This window comes from Centropristis striata, chromosome 14, assembly GCF_030273125.1.
Source record: "Centropristis striata isolate RG_2023a ecotype Rhode Island chromosome 14, C.striata_1.0, whole genome shotgun sequence".
In the NCBI taxonomy this organism is placed as follows: domain Eukaryota; kingdom Metazoa; phylum Chordata; class Actinopteri; order Perciformes; family Serranidae; genus Centropristis; species Centropristis striata.
Genome location: NC_081530.1, coordinates 36,520,940 through 36,540,939, shown reverse-complemented (window position 1 = coordinate 36,540,939; position 20,000 = coordinate 36,520,940). Strand labels below are relative to the sequence as shown.

At 41.2% G+C, this 20,000-nt stretch overlaps 1 protein-coding gene across 1 annotated transcript in view; it reads right to left on the bottom strand.

Moving 5' to 3' along the window:
* The window catches only part of cdc42se1 (CDC42 small effector 1), a 26,842-nt gene that overhangs the window by 4,857 nt on the left and 1,985 nt on the right, over window positions 1-20,000 (bottom strand). Inside the window, exon 2 of the mRNA XM_059350642.1 lies at window positions 13,201-13,576. Within this exon, the coding sequence (XP_059206625.1) occupies window positions 13,201-13,350 (150 nt within the window). The 5' untranslated portion in view covers window positions 13,351-13,576. The remainder of the gene's footprint in view (window positions 1-13,200; window positions 13,577-20,000) is intronic.

The following is a 20,000-nucleotide window of genomic DNA, read 5'->3' as shown; positions in this document are numbered from 1 at the left end:
ATAAAAAATCTCACTTCAATAATAAATTATTACATCAAATAGAAAAAAAATCAACATGTGATCCACAAAAATAAAAAAACGTCACATCTGGATCTTTCATGTGTTCAGAATCACAATATTTCTTTATCTTCCAAGTCGGGAACTTATTTTTCCGATTATTCCAACACAACCTGAATGCAGCATCGAGGCTCGTCGTGCAAAGTTTACAAAAGTAAAAAGAATTATTTCTGTATCGACTCTTAAATTTGATTCTGACAGAAAATTTTCTGTTTTTCTTCAGACGAGAAAAACAAATGAAAGAATAAACCTGCAAAACAAAGTCGAGTTCCAACAACAAGATGTGTCAACGTCTATAAAAAGACACAAAGCGACAAAAAAACAACATAAAATGACAAAAAAAGATGTTAAATTACCAAAAGGAGGTGGAAAATTACAAAAAAGACTGAAAATGACCAAAAAAAGATGTTAAAAGACGTAAAAAACGTCGTTAAAAGACTTTAAAAAGACGTCAAATGACGATAACAAGTCACAAAATGACCAAAAAACAACATAAAATGACTAAAAAAGAAACATTTTAAGAAAACAAACTAAAGAATAAACCTGTGAAACAAAGTTCCAACAACAAGATTCAACGTCTGACTGGACCTGGAAGTGTGTGTGTGTGTGTGTGTGGTTGCAGTGTCACAATGGAACAAACAGAAAGTATAAATAGAGACGAAGAGGAGGAAGAGGAGGAAGAGGAGGAAGAGGAGGAGAAACTTTACTGCTGCTGGAACAAACTTCTGATTCCAGATTCACTTGAACTTTTATACATTTTATATTTATATATATTATATATTTTATACATGATCATCTCTGTGTTTCATATTAAATATCTATAAATCTCTTTCATCTCTGTGAATCAATGACAGTTAGAATATTATAATTAGAATAACAGAAACCAGGAAACATGAAAAAATGTTTTTTTAAATGTGAATAAAATAGAGAAGTGTTTATATTCATATTTCCAAGTTCCCACAAGTGTCACAAATGTTTAAAAACACAAATGATCAAAAAAGAAAAAGGAAAAATACTTAAAAACAATGACCAAAAAACAACATAAAATGACCGAAAAACTATGTAAAATGAATTAAAAAAGATGTAAAATGACCAAACAGATGAAAAATGACAACAAAAAGACACCAAACGACCAAAAAACTATGTAAAATGAGCGAAAAAAAGACGTCAAATGACCAAAAAAAGACACAAAACAACAAAAAAGATGTAAAATGACGAAAAAAGACACAAAACGACAATAAACGATGTAAAATGACAGAAAAAAAGACATAAAATGACCAAAAAACAACGCAGAATGACCGAAAAACAATATAAAATGAATTTAAAAAAGATGTAAAATGACCAAAAAGATGAAAAATTACTATAAAAAGCCAGAAAACAACCAAAAAAGACATAAAATGACTAAGGACACATTCTCAGAGAAGCTTTGGTGACTGTTTATAAGAAACCTTGGTAACTGATGATCAGTTCAAGGACCGTCAGAAAGTTGAAACTCTAAGGATAATGTCTGTTTTTATTATATTTGCTGTGTTTTTGCTGGTTTCTCACAGAGAGAAACCTTCAGGTGAATAAATGTTTGTGATGAAGAACTCACTGATGAAACTTCATTAAAACTATAATTTATAGACTATTAAGGCTCCGTTTCCATGGTGACGGTCTGAACAGAAGACTAAAGTGGCGTCTCGTTTAGACGAGCGTTTTCAGGAGGAAATCTGCTGATACGGTGATCTAAAGTGTGTGAATGTGATTGTATGCAGCCAGGCGGCATCACTTAAAGCCATAAGAGCATCTTTGGGCATGCAGAAGTTTTCATCAGCTACTCCTTCCACAAAGTTCTCCTCCATCACTAGATCTCCCAGGTCTCGTTCACAGCCGTCTGGCTCCTCCCACCAATCGCTGCATCCAGAATGTGATGGAGGTAATTCCAGATCCTTCTCTGTTCACTAATACTATCTGTACATATCCTGGACATTTGGTGGAAAGACTCCTGTAAGTTTATTAGAGCTGCCAGAGCAGCTTGAAGGTCCCACCATGGAAATAATCCCACGTTTCTTTATTTCCTGTCCTGGAGCATGTATGTGACGTAAACACATACGTGACGTGAGCAGATCAGATCAGAGTTTTGTGTCTTGTCGGAGGAGAGGATCTAAGTTTACACATTTTAAAACACGTCAGCGTCTAAACTAAAGGCTCCACATTAATATTTAGTGGTTTTTACCCGCCAGCGTCCTGGTGTAAACAGCCTCAAACTATATTCTATAAACATCAACAACAACAACAACTTCCTGTGAGTTAAAACCAGCGAAGCGTCTTCACATCATCCATCATGTCAATCAGACAGACAGACAGACAGAGTGACAGACAGACAGGCAGACAGAGAGACAGACAGACAGACAGGCAGGCAGAGACTCTTTATGGTTTATTTTATACAGTATATCTCTCTACAGAAACAACAAGACGCCAGTTCCTTTATCTGACCTCAACACCCTGAACCAGTGAACCAGGGAACCAGTGAACCAGTGAACCAGGGAACCAGTGAACCAGTGAACCAGGGAACCAGTGAACCAGTGAACCAGGGAACCAGTGAACCAGGGAACCAGTGAACCAGGGAACCAGTGAACCAGTGAACCAGTGAACCAGGGAACCAGGGAACCAGTGAACCAGGGAACCAGTGAACCAGGGAACCAGGGAACCAGGGAACCAGTGAACCAGTGAACCAGTGAACCAGGGAACCAGTGAACCAGGGAACCAGTGAACCAGGGAACCAGGGAACCAGTGAACCAGTGAACCAGGGAACCAGTGAACCAGGGAACCAGGGAACCAGTGAACCAGTGAACCAGGGAACCAGGGAACCAGTGAACCAGGGAACCAGTGAACCAGGGAACCAGTGAACCAGGGAACCAGGGAACCAGTGAACCAGTGAACCAGGGAACCAGGGAACCAGTGAACCAAGGAACCAGTGAACCAGTGAACCAGTGAACCAGGGAACCAGTGAACCAGTGAACCAGGGAACCAGTGAACCAGTGAACCAGGGAACCAGGGAACCAGTGAACCAGGGAACCGGTGAACCGGTGAACCAGTGAACCAGGGAACCAGGGAACCAGTGAACCAGTGAACCAGGGAACCAGGGAACCAGTGAACCAGGGAACCGGTGAACCAGTGAACCAGGGAACCAGTGAACCAGTGAACCAGGGAACCAGTGAACCAGGGAACCAGTGAACCAGTGAACCAGGGAACCAGGGAACCAGGGAACCAGTGAACCAGGGAACCGGTGAACCAGTGAACCAGGGAACCAGTGAACCAGTGAACCAGGGAACCAGTGAACCAGGGAACCAGTGAACCAGTGAACCAGGGAACCAGGGAACCAGTGAACCAGGGAACCAGGGAACCAGGGAACCGGTGAACCGGTGAACCAGGGAACCAGTGAACCAGTGAAAGCAGCAGCTGGTGTCAGTAGAAACAGATGATCACGATGATCATGATGACGTCAAATGACCAAAAAAGACGTAAAATGACTTTAAAAAGACGTAAAATGACCAAAAAAGACGTAAAATGACCAAAAAAAGACATTAAATGACCAAAAAAGACTATAAATGACCAAAAAAAGACATAAAATGACCAAAAAAGGTGTAAAATGCCCAAAAAAATATGTAAAATGACCAAAAAAAGACGTAAAATCCAATCCAATCCAATCCCCTTTATTTATATAGCACATTTTTAGCAAACACAAGGTTTCCAAAGTGCTGCACAAACAATAAATACATAACACAATACAAAGAGATGTAGTAAACAATAGATCAGTAGATGCAATAAGATAAAATAAATTAAAAATGGGATAAAAATAAATAAAATAAAATGTAAAATGTACTGCCCGCACAAAATAAAATATGCATGAATACAATAAAAACAAAAAAATCATAAAATCATAAAATCAACATAAAATCAACATAAAATCAACACTCTACGTGGTGTTAAAAGCCAACGAGAAGAGGTGGGTTTTAAGAAGAGATTTAAAATGAGACAGTGAGGAGGCCTGTCTGATGTGCAGCGGCAATTCATTCCACAGTTTTGGAGCTGCGATGGCAAAAGCTCGTTCCCCTCTGAGCTTCAGCCGAGCTCTGGTACCAGGAGCAGCTGGTCAGCTGACCTGAGAGAGCGGGTAGGAGAGTAGGGGTGCAGCAGCTCAGAGAGGTAAGGAGGAGCAAGACCATTTAAAGCTTTAAAAGCAAATAAAATCATTTTAAAATGAATCCTAAAATGAACGGGCAGCCAGTGCAGTGAAGCTAAAACAGGTGAAATGTGCTCATACTTTCTTGTGCCAGTTAAAAGACGTGCAGCAGCATTTTGGACCAGTTGAAGGCGGGCAATGGAGGACCCACTAACCCCCATATAAAGTGCGTTACAGTAATCCAGCCGAGTGGTCACGAAGGCATGGATTACTGTCTCAAAGTGCCGTGTTTGCAGGAGTGGTTTTATTTTTGCCAGCTGCCGTAGCTGGAAGAAACTGGACTTCACCACAGCTTTGATCTGGCTGTCAAATTTAAGATTAGCGTCCACTTTAACCCCCAGGTTACTCACAATTGGCTTATGATGTTGTGCCAAAGAACCCAGATCAACCAGGGGGGGGGTTACAGAAGAGCCACCAAAGACCATGACTTCGGTCTTTTTTTCATTAAAACTCAGGAAGTTTGAGGCCATCCAGGCTTTGATGTCATGTAGGCACCTTAGGAGTGAGTCAATACAGTACGAGTCATCTTTTTTGAGGGGGACATAGATTTGACTGTCATCTGCATAACAATGAAAAGAAATTCCGTGTTTTCTGAGAATGGACCCAAGTGGCAGTAGATACAGGGAAAAAAGAAGCGGGCCAAGCACAGAGCCCTGCGGGACCCCACATGAGAGAGGAGCAGTGGAGGACACAGAGTCACCAAGGCTGACACAGAAAGTCCGATGTGACAGGTAGGACCTGAACCATTCCAGTCTGTGCCACTGATGCCCACCCACTGCTCCAAACCAGCCAACAGGATTTCATGGTCCACTGTATCAAAAGCAGCAGACAAATCTAAAAGCACCAGGACAACACAATGACCAGAGTCAGTAGCTAAAAAGATGTCATTAAAAACTCTTAAAAGCGCTGATTCTGTGCTGTGCAATGTTTTAAAACCGGATTGGAAGATCTCAAGAATATTTTTTGCATTTAAAAAGTCCATGAGCTGAGCATAAACTATCTTCTCTAGAATTTTAGAGATGAAAGGCAGTTTAGAGATGGGTCTGAAATTTGCCAAGACAGTAGGATCCAGCCCAGGTTTTTTTAACAGAGGCTGCACCGCAGCATGTTTAAAATTTAAAAGGGACTACTCCAGAGGACAGACTGCTATTAATTACTGTGAGACAGGATGGGCCAAGAGTGGGAAAAACCTCCTTAAACAATCGGGGCGGGACAGTGTCACCCGGCGAACCCGAGGGCTTCAAATGACACACAATCTCCTGCACAAAGGGCAAGGTCACAGGCTCAAAGGTGTCAAAAACAGCAGAGCAGGGTACAAACACTGAAGGATCAGAAGCAGGAGGTGAAATAAGTGCTCTGGTAGAGGCAACCTTATTAGTGAAGTACTGAAGAAAGTTCTCACACAGAGCAGGAGAGGCATCAAATCCAGTAGGTGGTGCATTAAGAGCAGAGTTAATTACTTTAAACAACACACGAGGTTTATGACGGTTCACCATAACAATATCAGAAAAATATTTTCTTTTTGCCTCTCTTACAGTGGATTGGAAATGACGCCAGCAATCCCTCAATATCTGAAAAGACACTTGTAGTTTGTCCTTTTTCCATTTTCGTTCCGCTCTTCGACACTCCTGTCTGGCCATGCGGGTCGTTTCATTTAGCCAAGGCTCTGATTTAGTTCTCTGTTGCCTGGTCTTCAAAGGAGCAGCAGTGTCTATAGCAGTTTGACAGGTGTCCAGGAACCAAGAGTTGAGAGACTCTGTGTCGTCACACACAGACTGAGGAGTCATGCAGCTCTGACTGAAGACTGCAGAGAAGTGAGCAGCAGTGAAAGAGTTAATGACTCGACATCTGCGAGCAGCAGCGCGAGGTTTAAAAGTGTTACGGCAAACAGCAGCTTCAAAAAGTACAGGCATGTGATCCGAGAAAACAGCATCACAGACCTCCAGGTTAAGAACAGGCAAACCATGAGTTAAAACCAGATCAAGTGTGTGACCTCGTTCATGTGTCGGCCCCAGTACACACTGCGTGAGATTAAAAGAGTCAATGATGTTTAAAAAGTCACTCGCCAAAGGGGTTTCAGGGCAACACACATGAATGTTAAAATCTCCAGCAATAAGGACCCGGTCATATTTTGGCATGGTATCTGCCAAAAACACAGAAAACTCTGTTAAAAAGTCAGTTAAAAAGTTATATTTGGGGGGCCGATAGACCACCGCACACAGCACCGTGTGCGGACGCCCCAGCTCAAACAAGCTGAGTTCAAAGCTGGTGAACGTGGATGACGGCGATAACTGTTTACATTTAAAGTCACTCTTAAAAACAGTCGCAATTCCTCCACCTCGGCCAGACGTTCGAGGAGAGTTAAAAAAGGAGCAGTCAACAGGTAGAAGTTCTGAAAAGACACCGGACTCACCAACACTCAGCCAGGTCTCGGTAATAAACAGGAAATCCAATTCCCGCGACATGAAGTAATCCTTAAGGATGAATGATTTGTTCCCAAGCGATCTGGCATTTACCAAGCCAAACCGGGCAGGAGCCGGCGGGTCAGGGCGAGCAGCTGACAGGGAGACCCGACACAGAGGCCGCAGGTTCCCCAGATTCACTCCGCGCCGGCGGGGACAAGGAGAGCCGGGTCCACGGGGCTGGAACATCCAACCCGCCACCGGTACCAACCAGGCAGCAGCAGGGTCCACGGGGCTGGAACATCCAATCCGAACCCGCCACCGGTACCAACCAGGCAGCAGCAGGGTCCACGGGGCTGGAACATCCAATCCGCCACCGGTACCAACCAGGCAGCAGCAGGGTCCACGGGGCTGGAACATCCAATCCGAACCCGCCACCGGTACCAACCAGGCAGCAGCAGGGTCCACGGGGCTGGAACATCCAATCCGAACCCGCCACCGGTACCAACCAGGCAGCAGCAGGGTCCACGGGGCTGGAACATCCAATCCGCCACCGGTACCAACCAGGCAGCAGCAGGGTCCACGGGGCTGGAACATCCAATCCGAACCCGCCACCGGTACCAACCAGGCAGCAGCAGGGTCCACGGGGCTGGAACATCCAATCCGAACCCGCCACCGGTACCAACCAGGCAGCAGCAGGGTCCACGGGGCTGGAACATCCAATCCGAACCCGCCACCGGTACCAACCAGGCAGCGACAGGGTCCAGCAAACGTCGGGAGATACAAAGGCGAGGTCCCGCTCCATATCCACCTCGATCAGGACGCACCAACCCGGCCCTCAGCCTCACCAGACAGCCACTCCGCTCACCTCGACGGCGGTGACGTTTACGCCGCGGAGGTAGCACAGGAGTGCGGCAGAGGTATGACGGGATGTTCAGTAGGAAGGGAGACGTTTTTTGTCCGTTATACTCGAAGTTGATGAATTGTTTGTCGGATATTCTCAGGTGTAGCAGCGTTTGGCGATCATACACCAGCAGAGAGTTGACAGTTTGCGAAACAAGTGATACAAGCAGTAGAAACACACACAACAGTCGGAGCATCTGACGGCTCGCCACACACACTGGCGCCATCTTGACACGATGGACCGCTATCGTCCAACTAAAAAAAGACGTAAAATGACCAAAAAAAGACGTAAAATGACCAAAAAATGACGTGAAATTACCAAAATAGACGTAAAATGACCAAAAAATACTTAAAATGACCAAAAAATGATGTGAAATTACCAAAAAAGACGTAAAATTACCAAAAAAGACGTAACATGACCAAAAAATAACGTTAAAAGACGTGAAATGACCAAAAAGACCACTGAATAAACATTAACAACATAAAAAAACTAGCTGATAACTTCACTAACGGCAAAACATCAAACAAATCCAACAGCAGACGTAATAAAGCAGCTAATATAAGATATGACATTATAACTCGTCTATAACACCTGATCAATATGTTTCACTCTGACTCACTGATCAACATTTACAACACAAGAAAAATACGTTTAACAGCAAAACAACAAACAAGTCCAACAGCAGACATGATGAGTGTTGAATGTTTAACAAACAGGAATACAAATAAATAATAACCACGTATTAATAACCACCAAGAACAGCAGACCAACATTCATTACAAGAAGTCATTTTGTGCATTTTTACACTTTGCTTTTAACATTTCCTGCTCAGTAGTTGTACTGAGGGCCACTTCAGGTGAGGCTGAGGCCGTGTGTGGCCCCCGGGCCTCATGTTGACCACCCCTGCTCTACACCAACAAACCCAGACAAGACCTCCATCATCATGGAGTCCACCAGGTCATCAGACCAGCTCCAGTCGGACTTCTTCACTCTGATAACAACTAATAACTCTCTGCAACAAGAGGAAAGTTGGTCAACTCTAAACTTCAAGGCAACAAACTTCCATAAAATATTAAGTTGGACAATTAAACTAAATATTTTAAGTTTTGTTTTTGAGTTTGCTCAACTCTGAATTCAGATTTTTGTCAACTCAACTGTAAGTTGTACTAACTTATAATTTTACATTGTAATAACTTTTAATCCTTACTTCTGCTAACTTCTGCAATGTGCTGAATTGGCACGATTGTAACGCCGCTATGAAATGTCAGCTAATGTTGCGACCACAATTTTGAGTTAGCATTGATACGCTAATGGCTACTCTTGTAGCTGTAACAAGCAGCGCCGCTAGCATCAGTTAGCCGCTAGCATCAGTTAGCCGCTAGCGTCAGTTAGCCGCTAGCATCAGTTAGCCGCCAGCATCAGTTAGCCGCTAGCATCAGTTAGCCGCCAGCATCAGTTAGCCGCTAGCATCAGTTAGCCGCCAGCATCAGTTAGCCGCTAGCATCAGTTAGCTGCTAGCGTCAGTTAGCCGCTAGCATCAGTTAGCCGCCAGCATCAGTTAGCCGCTAGCATCAGTTAGCCACCAGCATCAGTTAGCCGCTAGCATCAGTTAGCCGCTAGCATCAGTTAGCCGCTAGCATCAGTTAGCCGCTAGCTTTCGCTAATGACAGAATTTCACCGCTTTCCCGCATTTCCCAACAAAGAAATAAGAGTTATCAGAACTATTGTCCCTTGTTGTGAACCCCAACTTAAAGATATAAGTAACAACAACTCACCAACTTGTTTTTGAGCAGACAACTGGCTTCCTTTGTTGTGCTAACTTACATTATTGCCCTAAATGTCAGTATTCCCCCCTCTGCCTGTCAACCAGCAGAGAGACGACACATAAACACCTTCTAACCGACTCCATCACCTCCAGGAGCCACAGCGGCTCTTTCCTCCAGTGATGCTGCGTTCGATTGCACTCGGAGCTCGGAAAGATCCGACCTCCGAGTGGGAAAAGTGCAACAGAACGGCCCTTGAACTCGGGATTCTGACTCGGGAACTCAGGTAGGATCCAAGCAGCGGGTAGGTCAGAAATATGAGGTAAACAGTCAGTTTATCTTCAACATTTAGTCTGTTATGTGTCCTTTAATGTAGCGTTTGTTGCTAACAGCTGATGTAGCTGATGTTCTTCTCCAGAATAACTTTTAAATGCTCCAAAGACGTCCATACAAACATCACTGTGCTGTGGCGGCCATCTTGTTTTCAGAGCAATGAAACGTATTTACCTCGGAAGTCAGAATTCCAATTTGGATCTTTCTGAGTTCCGAGTGCACTCGAACGCAGCAAAACTCCACAAACTGCACCAAGTGCAGCTCCACCACCCGTCCTGACACCTCCACATGTCTCAGAGGAACCATAGACGGTCTATGAGAACTAAACACAACTCAAATCATTCTATCAAATATTAATAACTTATTTATTCACTCGGCTCAGCAAAGACTTTATTACCTGCCATATGTCTAGTGTGGGCTGATGGTGTGTGTGTTTATTGTTTATTGTTTATTGTTTATTGTTTATTGTTTATTGTTTATTGTTTATTGTTGCTGCTCCTCCACATGTGAAGTTCCTAACGGAACAATAAAGTTCTTTGAATTGAATTTATATACTTAAATAATCTGCAGGAAGCATTTAAACTGTAATAAATACATAAAGAAAAGGACTTATTAATCCATCTTATTATTATTAATAATAATAATAATAATAATAATAATAATAATAATTCTCTCTTCAGGTTTACTGGTAATAAAAGCATCATTTAGGATGAATTGATCATCAACAAAAACAGTTTAATGACAATAATATAATAGTTAAAGTCAAACTCTATTCAAATAAATAACTAAAGACGTAATTATAAACGTCTTATAATAATCTAATCATAAACACATTTATGATGCTGTTATTGACACATAAAAACACAATAATGTTAATAAGCATCTATTTATTTAGGATTTTAATATAAAACATTAAAACATGACTGATATTATAACACTGACTTCATGTTTTTTGCAGCTTTTTATTCATTTATTGTATTTATTGATCAGCTGATTTAATGTTGACAACCTAAAACCTAAAAAGAGTTTCTATAATAAATGATAAATCTCTCCTGATCAGAGACTCTGTGGCAGATAAACGGAGCCTGGTGGATAAAAACTGTTGTGTAACATCTGTTAGACAACAACAACAACAACAACAACAACAACAACAACAACAACAGCAGCAGCTCAGAGACTCAGAGGATTTATTAAAACACCAACACATGACATGTTTGATTAACAAACAGGAAAATAAATCATTCTGAGCTGCTTTAATTATGACAGTTCTTCCTGTCAGACCTTGAGGAGGAGTTGGTTCAGTGAAAGAGGAGTAAGAGGAGTAAGAGGAGTAAGAGGAGTAAGAGGAGTAAGAGGAGTAAAAGGAGTAAGAGGAGTAAGAGGAGTAAGAGGAGTAAAAGGAGTAAGAGGAGTAAGAGGAGTAAGAGGAGTAAAAGGAGTAAGAGGAGTAAGAGGAGTAAGAGGAGCTGAAGCAGCTGATGGGCGGTGGCGTCCTGCAGGAGGTCAGAGGTCACGCTGAAACAGGAAGAGGAAGTTGTGCCACCTGCTTCCTCTAACGGTCCACTCAGCTCCACTCTAACTGGATTATTATCTCTCTTTGGTCATTTCATGACTTTTATTGGTCATTTTGGGTCATTTTATGTCCTTTTTTTGTAATTTTATGTCTTTTTTGGTCGTTTTTGGTCATTTTGTGTCTTTTTACTCATTTTATGTCCTTTTTTTTTGTAATTTTATGTCTTTTTTGGTCGTTTTTGGTCATTTTGTGTCTTTTTACTCATTTTATGTCCTTTTTTTTTGTAATTTTATGTCTTTTTTGGTCGTTTTTGGTCATTTTGTGTCTTTTTTTGGTCATTTTATGTCATTTTACTCATTTTATGTCCTTTTTTTTAAATTTTATGTCTTTTTTTGTCGTTTTTGGTCATTTTGTGTCTTTTTTTGGTCATTTTATGTCATTTTACTCATTTTATGTCCTTTTTTTGTAATTTTATGTCTTTTTATTGAAGCTCAAGTTTAACTTTATTATTTCTGATTTTCTGCTCAAATTAAAAACCTTCTAACTGTTAAATAAGAACCATTTAAACAGTTTAATACAGGAGCTTTGATGTCTTCTGTGCAGAACGTTTCTCAGCACAGAGGAAGTTTTGTTTACATGAAGTCAGTGTGTGTGTGTGTGTGTGTGTGTGTGTGTGTGTGTGTGTGTGTGTGTGTGTGTGTGTGTGACAGATAAAACCCTCTCAGACTTTAGTTTCCGGTCGCGACGTTAAAGAGCCACAAATACGTTTTATAAACTTCTGAAGATCCTGAAATCCTGCAACTCAGAGTATTTAAGGCTTTGGTTGCTAAGCAACCAGGGCCAGGTGGCGTCCACCAATCAGAGCAGCTGCTGCTGTTCCTTCTGACGCCACTCAGAGAGAAAAACAGCTGAAAGTTTCCCTCCAACAGAAAGAGTTCTAGTCCGACCCGGAGCTCCGATCAGCGACCCGACTTCACTCTGAGCATCCTCAGTTCTTCCTCAACGTCTACATACGGGTTTTATGATTTGCCACTTTAATCTCATGAATCTGCAATTTTATTCTTGTAGATTTTCCACTTTTCTTCTCGTAGATTTGCCACTTTTTTCTCATAAATCTGTGACTTTTTTCTCCAAAATTTGCCACTTTTATCTCATAAATCTACATTTTCTCGTAAATTTGCCACTTTTTTCTAATAAATTTGCCACTTTTTTCTCCAAGATTGATTTGCCACTTTTTTCTAATAAATCTGCCATTTTTAACTCATAAATTTGCCACTTTTTTTCTCCTTGATTTTGCCACTTTAATCTCATAAATCTACATTTTCTCGTAAATTTGCCACTTTTTTCTCATAAATTTGCCACTTTTTTTCTCATAAATTTGCCACTTTTTTCTCATAAATCTGTGACTTTTTTCTCGTAGATTTTGCCACTTTAATCTCATAAATCTACATTTTCTCGTAAATTTGCCACTTTTTCCTCATAAATCTGCCACTTTTTTTCTCATAAATTTGCCACTTTTTTCTCATAAATCTGTGAGTTTTTTCTCGTAGATTTGCCACTTTTATCTCATAAATCTACTTTTTCTCGTAGATTTGCCACTTTTTTCTAATAAATCTGCCATTTTTTCCTCATAGATTTGCCACTTTTTTCTCATAAATTTGCTACTTTTTTCTAATAAATCTGCCATTTTTTCCTCATAGATTTGCCACTTTTTTCTCATAAATTTGCTACTTTTTTCCCCCTAGATTTGCCAATTTAATCTCATAAATCTACTTTTTTTTCCCGAACATTTGCCACTTTCCGAAAATTTGCCACTTTTTTCCTCATAAATCTGCCTTTTTTTTAATCCTTGGCCCTAATACGCTGTCATATAAATCTGTATTTACTTCAGACTAGAGACATTTTTATTTCTGTATATATTGTTTAGTACAGCAAACTTTTTTAAATCTGTGTGTGTGTGTGTGTGTGTGTGTGTGTGTGTGTGTGTGTGTGTGTCTCACCGGGGGGGGTTTGGCCACCAGGCAGCAGCCCATCTTGTGCCAGAAGTCGCTCATGGCGACGCCGCGGCGCCTGTCCAGCGACCGGCCGCCGCGCTCTGCTGCCGCCCTGCAGGCCGGAGGAGGAACTGCAGCCGGGACGCCCACGGGCATCAGACACACACACACACACACACACACACACACACACACACACACACACACACACACACACACACACACACACACACTCAGGGAGGTCCAGACAGGAAAACGTCTGGAGGAAACTTTCTGCGTCCGATAATTCCACAAAAATATTAAAACTCTGCTGACGTCCACTGATGAAAAATAATAATCCACAAGTTTAAATCCAAACAGAGACGACGGCTTCGAGTTTCATCTGTGAACAAAGAGAAGAAACGTTTCATTTAGTTTTTTAATCATAAATATATATATAATATAATATAATATTTCATCATGAAACATCGTTTATTAGTTGAGTGTTTTGGTGTTTTGAGAGACTTTGGTCAGGTTTTTTTCTTCTTGTTTGTCTGTTTCTGTTTTTCTGTCTTTGGTTGATTTGACAGTTGAAGATTCTATAAAAAGATTTAAATCGTCTCAGAGAAACACAACAAAACGTTTCTATAGTTTTTATTTATTTAAACTGAATCAATGATTCAGTTTCTCCTCCTCAGAGTTTCACAACGAGAACAAAGTGTCTCAGACAGAAAGAACATGAAGAACATGAAGCATGACGAGAGACTGGGTGTGGTACACACACACACACACACACACACACACACACACACACTCACACACACACACACACACACACACACACACACACACTCACACACACACACACACTCACACACACAGAGACACACACACACACACACACACACACACACACACACACACACTCACACACACACTCACACACACACACACACACACACACACACACACACACACACACACACTCACACACACACACACACACACACACACTCACACACACACTCACACACACACACACACACACACACACACACACTCACACACACACACACACACACACACTCACACTCACACACACACTCTGTGAGGCTGGTAAAGTTTAGATTAAAGACTTTCTGGAGGTTTTTTTTTCTTCTTGTTGTTTTTCAGATGAAGCAAACTGAAAACATCCAGGTGACCTTTGACCTCACAAAACAAACAAACAAACAACTAACTAACTAAATAAATAAAATACACAACAACAGTTTCAAAAAGTGAAATATGAAAATAAAGGTTTTGCTGACATGTAAGAGGGAAAAAAATAGGAATTAGGACAGAAGAAACATTATAATCCTTCAATATGGACAATACTGTGTAATACACTAATTTTGTGTCTTTTTGTGGTAATTTTGTGTTTGTTTTTTTAAATGTTATGTCTGTTTTATAATTTTGGGTAATTTTATGTCCTTTTTTAGTAAATGTTTTTGTGATTCTGTGTTTTTTTTGTATTTTGTGTCTTCATTGATAGTTTTGTCACATGACAAATATTCACTGGACATCTGTTTACACAGAGCAGAGGGGAGAGGACAGGAGAGGCTGTTTACACAGAGCTGAGAGGAGAGGACAGGAGAGGCTGTTTACACAGAGCTGAGAGGAGAGGACAGGAGAGGCTGTTTACACAGAGCTGAGAGGAGAGGACAGGAGAGGCTGTTTACACAGAGCTGAGAGGAGAGGACAGGAGAGGCTGTTTACACAGAGCAGAGGGGAGAGGACAGGAGAGGCTGTTTACACAGAGCAGAGAGGAGAGGACAGGAGAGGCTGTTTACACAGAGCAGAGGGGAGAGGACAGGAGAGGCTGTTTACACAGAGCAGAGAGGAGAGGACAGGAGAGGCTGTTTACACAGAGCAGAGAGGAGAGGACAGGAGAGGCTGTTTACACAGAGCAGAGAGGAGAGGACAGGAGAGGCTGTTTACACAGAGCAGAGAGGAGAGGACAGGAGAGGCTGTTTACACAGAGCAGAGAGGAGAGGACAGGCTGCAGGTCTGATAACAGAAGAATGTGAACGTGTTGCTTCACGTTTCTGAACAGAAACAAACTGCTGCAGCCACAGAGTTCAGATACAAATACTACAAATACTGCAGTATAAATACTCTACAGGCTCAGGTACTACAGTATAAATACTCTACAGGCTCAGGTACTGCAGTATAAATACTCTACAGGCTCAGGTACTGCAGTATAAATACTCTACAGGCTCAGGTACTGCAGTATAAATACTCTACAGACTCAGGTACTGCAGTATAAATACTCTGCAGTACTTCAGATACTGCAGTATAAATACTCTGCAGTACTTCAGATACTGCAGTATAAATACTCTGCAGTACTTCAGGTACTTTTACTTCCTCTCACGTTGTTTTTTCAGACAAACAGAAACTTTGAGTTCCTGAATTCAAACTGACGGAGAGACGAGAACGTTCCTGTTCTCTGACATCATCACACACACACACACACACACACACACACACACACACACACACACACACACACACACACACAGACACACACACACACACACACAGCTGACGTGTGTTAACAGGCATTAACTCTCGTCTGTTTAGATAAAAAGTTACATTTCTGTTTGTTGTTGAATCTAAACGCTGAAACACAAACTGACAATTTTACATTTATATATACAGACATAAATATAAATATTATTGTTTATTCAAACATGTCAATAATAAACATATTCATCCCTAAAATGTTCAAACTGTGAAAGAACTCAAAGTAGCAACTTTATGCTAAGCTACGCTAACGACGTCCTGAAAATAATAAAAGTTTTAAACACTTTATATTGTGTCTGTCCTCTCCTCTCTGCTCTGTGTAAACAGCCTCTCCTGTCCTCTCCTCTCTGCTCTGTGTAAACAGCCTCTCCTGTCCTCTCCTCTCTGCTCTGTGTAAACAGCCTCTCCTGTCCTCTCCCCTCTGCTCTGTGTAAACAGCCTCTCCTGTCCTCTCCTCTCTGCTCTGTGTAAACAGCCTCTCCTGTCCTCTCCTCTCTGCTCTGTGTAAACAGCCTCTCCTGTCCTCTCCTCTCTGCTCTGTGTAAACAGCCTCTCCTGTCCTCTCCTCTCTGCTCTGTGTAAACAGCCTCTCCTGTCCTCTCCCCTCAGCTCTGTGTAAACAGCCTCTCCTGTCCTCTCCTCTCTGCTCTGTGTAAACAGCCTCTCCTGTCCTCTCCCCTCTGCTCTGTGTAAACAGCCTCTCCTGTCCTCTCCTCTCTGCTCTGTGTAAACAGCCTCTCCTGTCCTCTCCTCTCTGCTCTGTGTAAACAGCCTCTCCTGTCCTCTCCTCTCTGCTCTGTGTAAACAGCCTCTCCTGTCCTCTCCTCTCTGCTCTGTGTAAACAGCCTCTCCTGTCCTCTCCCCTCAGCTCTGTGTAAACAGCCTCTCCTGTCCTCTCCTCTCTGCTCTGTGTAAACAGCCTCTCCTGTCCTCTCCTCTCAGCTCTGTGTAAACAGCCTCTCCTGTCCTCTCCTCTCTGCTCTGTGTAAACAGCCTCTCCTGTCCTCTCCTCTCTGCTCTGTGTAAACAGCCTCTCCTGTCCTCTCCTCTCAGCTCTGTGTAAACAGCCTCTCCTGTCCTCTCCCCTCTGCTCTGTGTAAACAGCCTCTCCTGTCCTCTCCTCTCTGCTCTGTGTAAACAGCCTCTCCTGTCCTCTCCTCTCTGCTCTGTGTAAACAGCCTCTCCTGTCCTCTCCCCTCGGCTCTGTGTAAACAGCAGAAACCTTTAAAAGCTTCAGATGTTTATAGTTTCTGATTCTCTCATATTCAATCATTTTAATAACATATTTATAGTTTAACTTTCCTCTAAAGAACAGAAACAGAACGAGGCTCCTGATCTGAGGTCAGCTGAGCGTCGTCAACAACAACAACAACAACAACAACAACAGCAGCAGCTGTGAGTCAGTGAACGCATCGTTCAGACTCCCATGATTCTGTTGAATCATCTGAGAGCAAAACTGGAATATTTTGTTTATTAACTCAAATATAAAAGTATATACATATATAATTTAATTTTTCCAAAACATCTTAAACATTTTAACAAAACTGTAAATTTACATTAAAGTTGCATATATATATATATATATATATATATATATATATATATATATATATATATATATGGAGGGTTTTTTATATGGAGGGTTTTTGTTTTTTATCTGCAGCTTCACAAAGACTCTTTCATCATCGAGACGTTACAGGAAAGTTTAACGGTCGAACACGGAAAATATCACACACACACACACACACACACACACACACACACACACAGACACACAGACACAGCTGCAGGAGAAACTGAGAGGAAGCTGCTAGCGTGACGGAGTTTCAAAATAAAACTACAAACAGCTCTAAAGCTCATTAGTTAACATGTTATATCTCCTGTGTGTGTGTGTGTGTGTGTGTGTGTGTGGGTCAGAGTCCTGTCCCCTCAGGTCTGTGTAACTGCAGGTTAAACAGGGTTCAGCTGGTTCTCGTCACCGTGGCAACGAGACGATCAACAACATGATGACTAGAAACATGAGAGACGAGTCAGAGGAGCGTTCAGGAGTGTTTGACTGAAAATTAGGAACGTTCAGAAACTTTCAGAAACATTCAGAAACGTTCAGAAACGTTCAGAAACTTTCAGAAACTTTCAGAAACGTTCAGAAACGTTCAGAAACGTTTAGAAACATTCAGAAACTTTTAGAAACATTCAGAAACGCTCAGGAACGTTCAGAAACGTTTAGGAACGTTCAGAAACGTTCAGAAACTTTCAGAAATGTTTAGGAACGTTCAGAAACGTTCAGAAACTTTCAGAAACGTTCAGAAACGTTTAGGAACGTTTAGGAACGTTTAGGAACGTTCAGAAATGTTCAGAAACTTTTAGAAACGTTCAGAAACGTTCAGAAACTTTCAGAAACGCTCAGGAACGTTCAGAAACATTCAGAAACGTTTAGGAACGTTCAGAAACGTTCAGAAACTTTCAGAAACTTTCAGAAATGTTTAAGAACGTTTAGGAACGTTCAGAAACGTTCAGAAACTTTCAGAAACGTTTAGGAACGTTCAGAAACGTTCAGAAACGTTCAGAAACTTTCAGAAACTTTTAGAAACATTCAGAAACGTTCAGAAACGTTTAGGAACGTTCAGAAACTTTCAGAAACTTTCAGAAACTTTTAGAAACATTCAGAAACGTTCAGAAACTTTCAGAAACGTTTAGGAACGTTCAGAAACGTTCAGAAACTTTCAGAAACGTTCAGGAACGTTCAGAAACATTCAGAAACATTTAGGAACGTTCAGAAACGTTCAGGAACGTTCAGGAACGTTCAGAAACATTCAGAAACATTTAGGAACGTTCAGAAACGTTCAGGAACGTTCAGAAACATTCAGAAACGTTCAGAAACATTCAGAAACGTTTAGGAACGTTCAGAAACATTCAGAAATGTTCAGAAACATTCAGAAACGTTCAGAAACGTTTAGGAACGTTCAGAAACTTTCAGAAACGTTAAGGAACGCTCAGAAACATTTAGAAACATTTAGGAACATTCAGAAACATTCAGAAACGTTCAGAAACATTCAGAAACGTTCAGAAACGTTTAGGAACGTTCAGAAACGTTTAGGAACGTTCAGAAACGTTCAGAAACTTTTAGAAACATTCAGAAACGTTCAGAAACGTTTAGGAACGTTCAGAAACGTTCAGAAACCTTTAGGAACGTTCAGAAACGTTCAGAAACTTTCAGAAACATTCAGAAACGTTCAGAAACTTTCAGAAACTTTCAGAAACTTTCAGAAACGTTCAGAAACTTTTAGAAACATTCAGAAACTTTTAGAAACATTCAGAAACGCTCAGGAACGTTCAGAAACGTTTAGGAACGTTCAGAAACGTTCCGAAACTTTCAGAAATGTTTAGGAACGTTCAGAAACTTTCAGAAATGTTTAGGAACGTTCAGAAACGTTTAGGAACGTTCAGAAACATCAGGAACGTTCAGAAACGTTCAGAAACTTTCAGAAACGTTCAGAAACGTTTAGGAACGTTTAGGAACGTTCAGAAACGTTCAGAAACTTTTAGAAACGTTCAGAAACGTTCAGAAACTTTCAGAAACGCTCAGGAACGTTCAGAAACATTCAGAAACGTTTAGGAACGTTCAGAAACGTTCAGAAACTTTCAGAAATGTTTAGGAACGTTTAGGAACGTTCAGAAACGTTCAGAAACTTTCAGAAACGTTTAGGAACGTTCAGAAACGTTCAGAAACGTTCAGAAACATTTAGAAACTTTTAGAAACATTCAGAAACGTTCAGAAACGTTTAGGAACGTTCAGAAACTTTCAGAAACTTTCAGAAACGTTTAGGAACGTTCAGAAACGTTCAGAAACATTCAGAAACGTTCAGAAACGTTAAGGAACGCTCAGAAACATTTAGGAACATTCAGAAACATTCAGAAACATTCAGAAACGTTCAGAAACATTCAGAAACGTTCAGAAACGTTCAGGAACGTTCAGAAACGTTTAGGAACGTTCAGAAACGTTCAGAAACTTTTAGAAACATTCAGAAACGTTCAGAAACATTTAGGAACGTTCAGAAACGTTCAGAAACTTTTAGGAATGTTCAGAAACGTTCAGAAACTTTTAGAAACATTCAGAAACGTTTAGGAACGTTCAGAAACGTTCAGAAACATTCAGAAACGTTCAGAAACGTTTAGGAACGTTCAGAAACTTTTAGAAACATTCAGAAACGTTTAGAAACGTTCAGAAACATTCAGAAACGTTCAGAAACTTTTAGAAACATTCA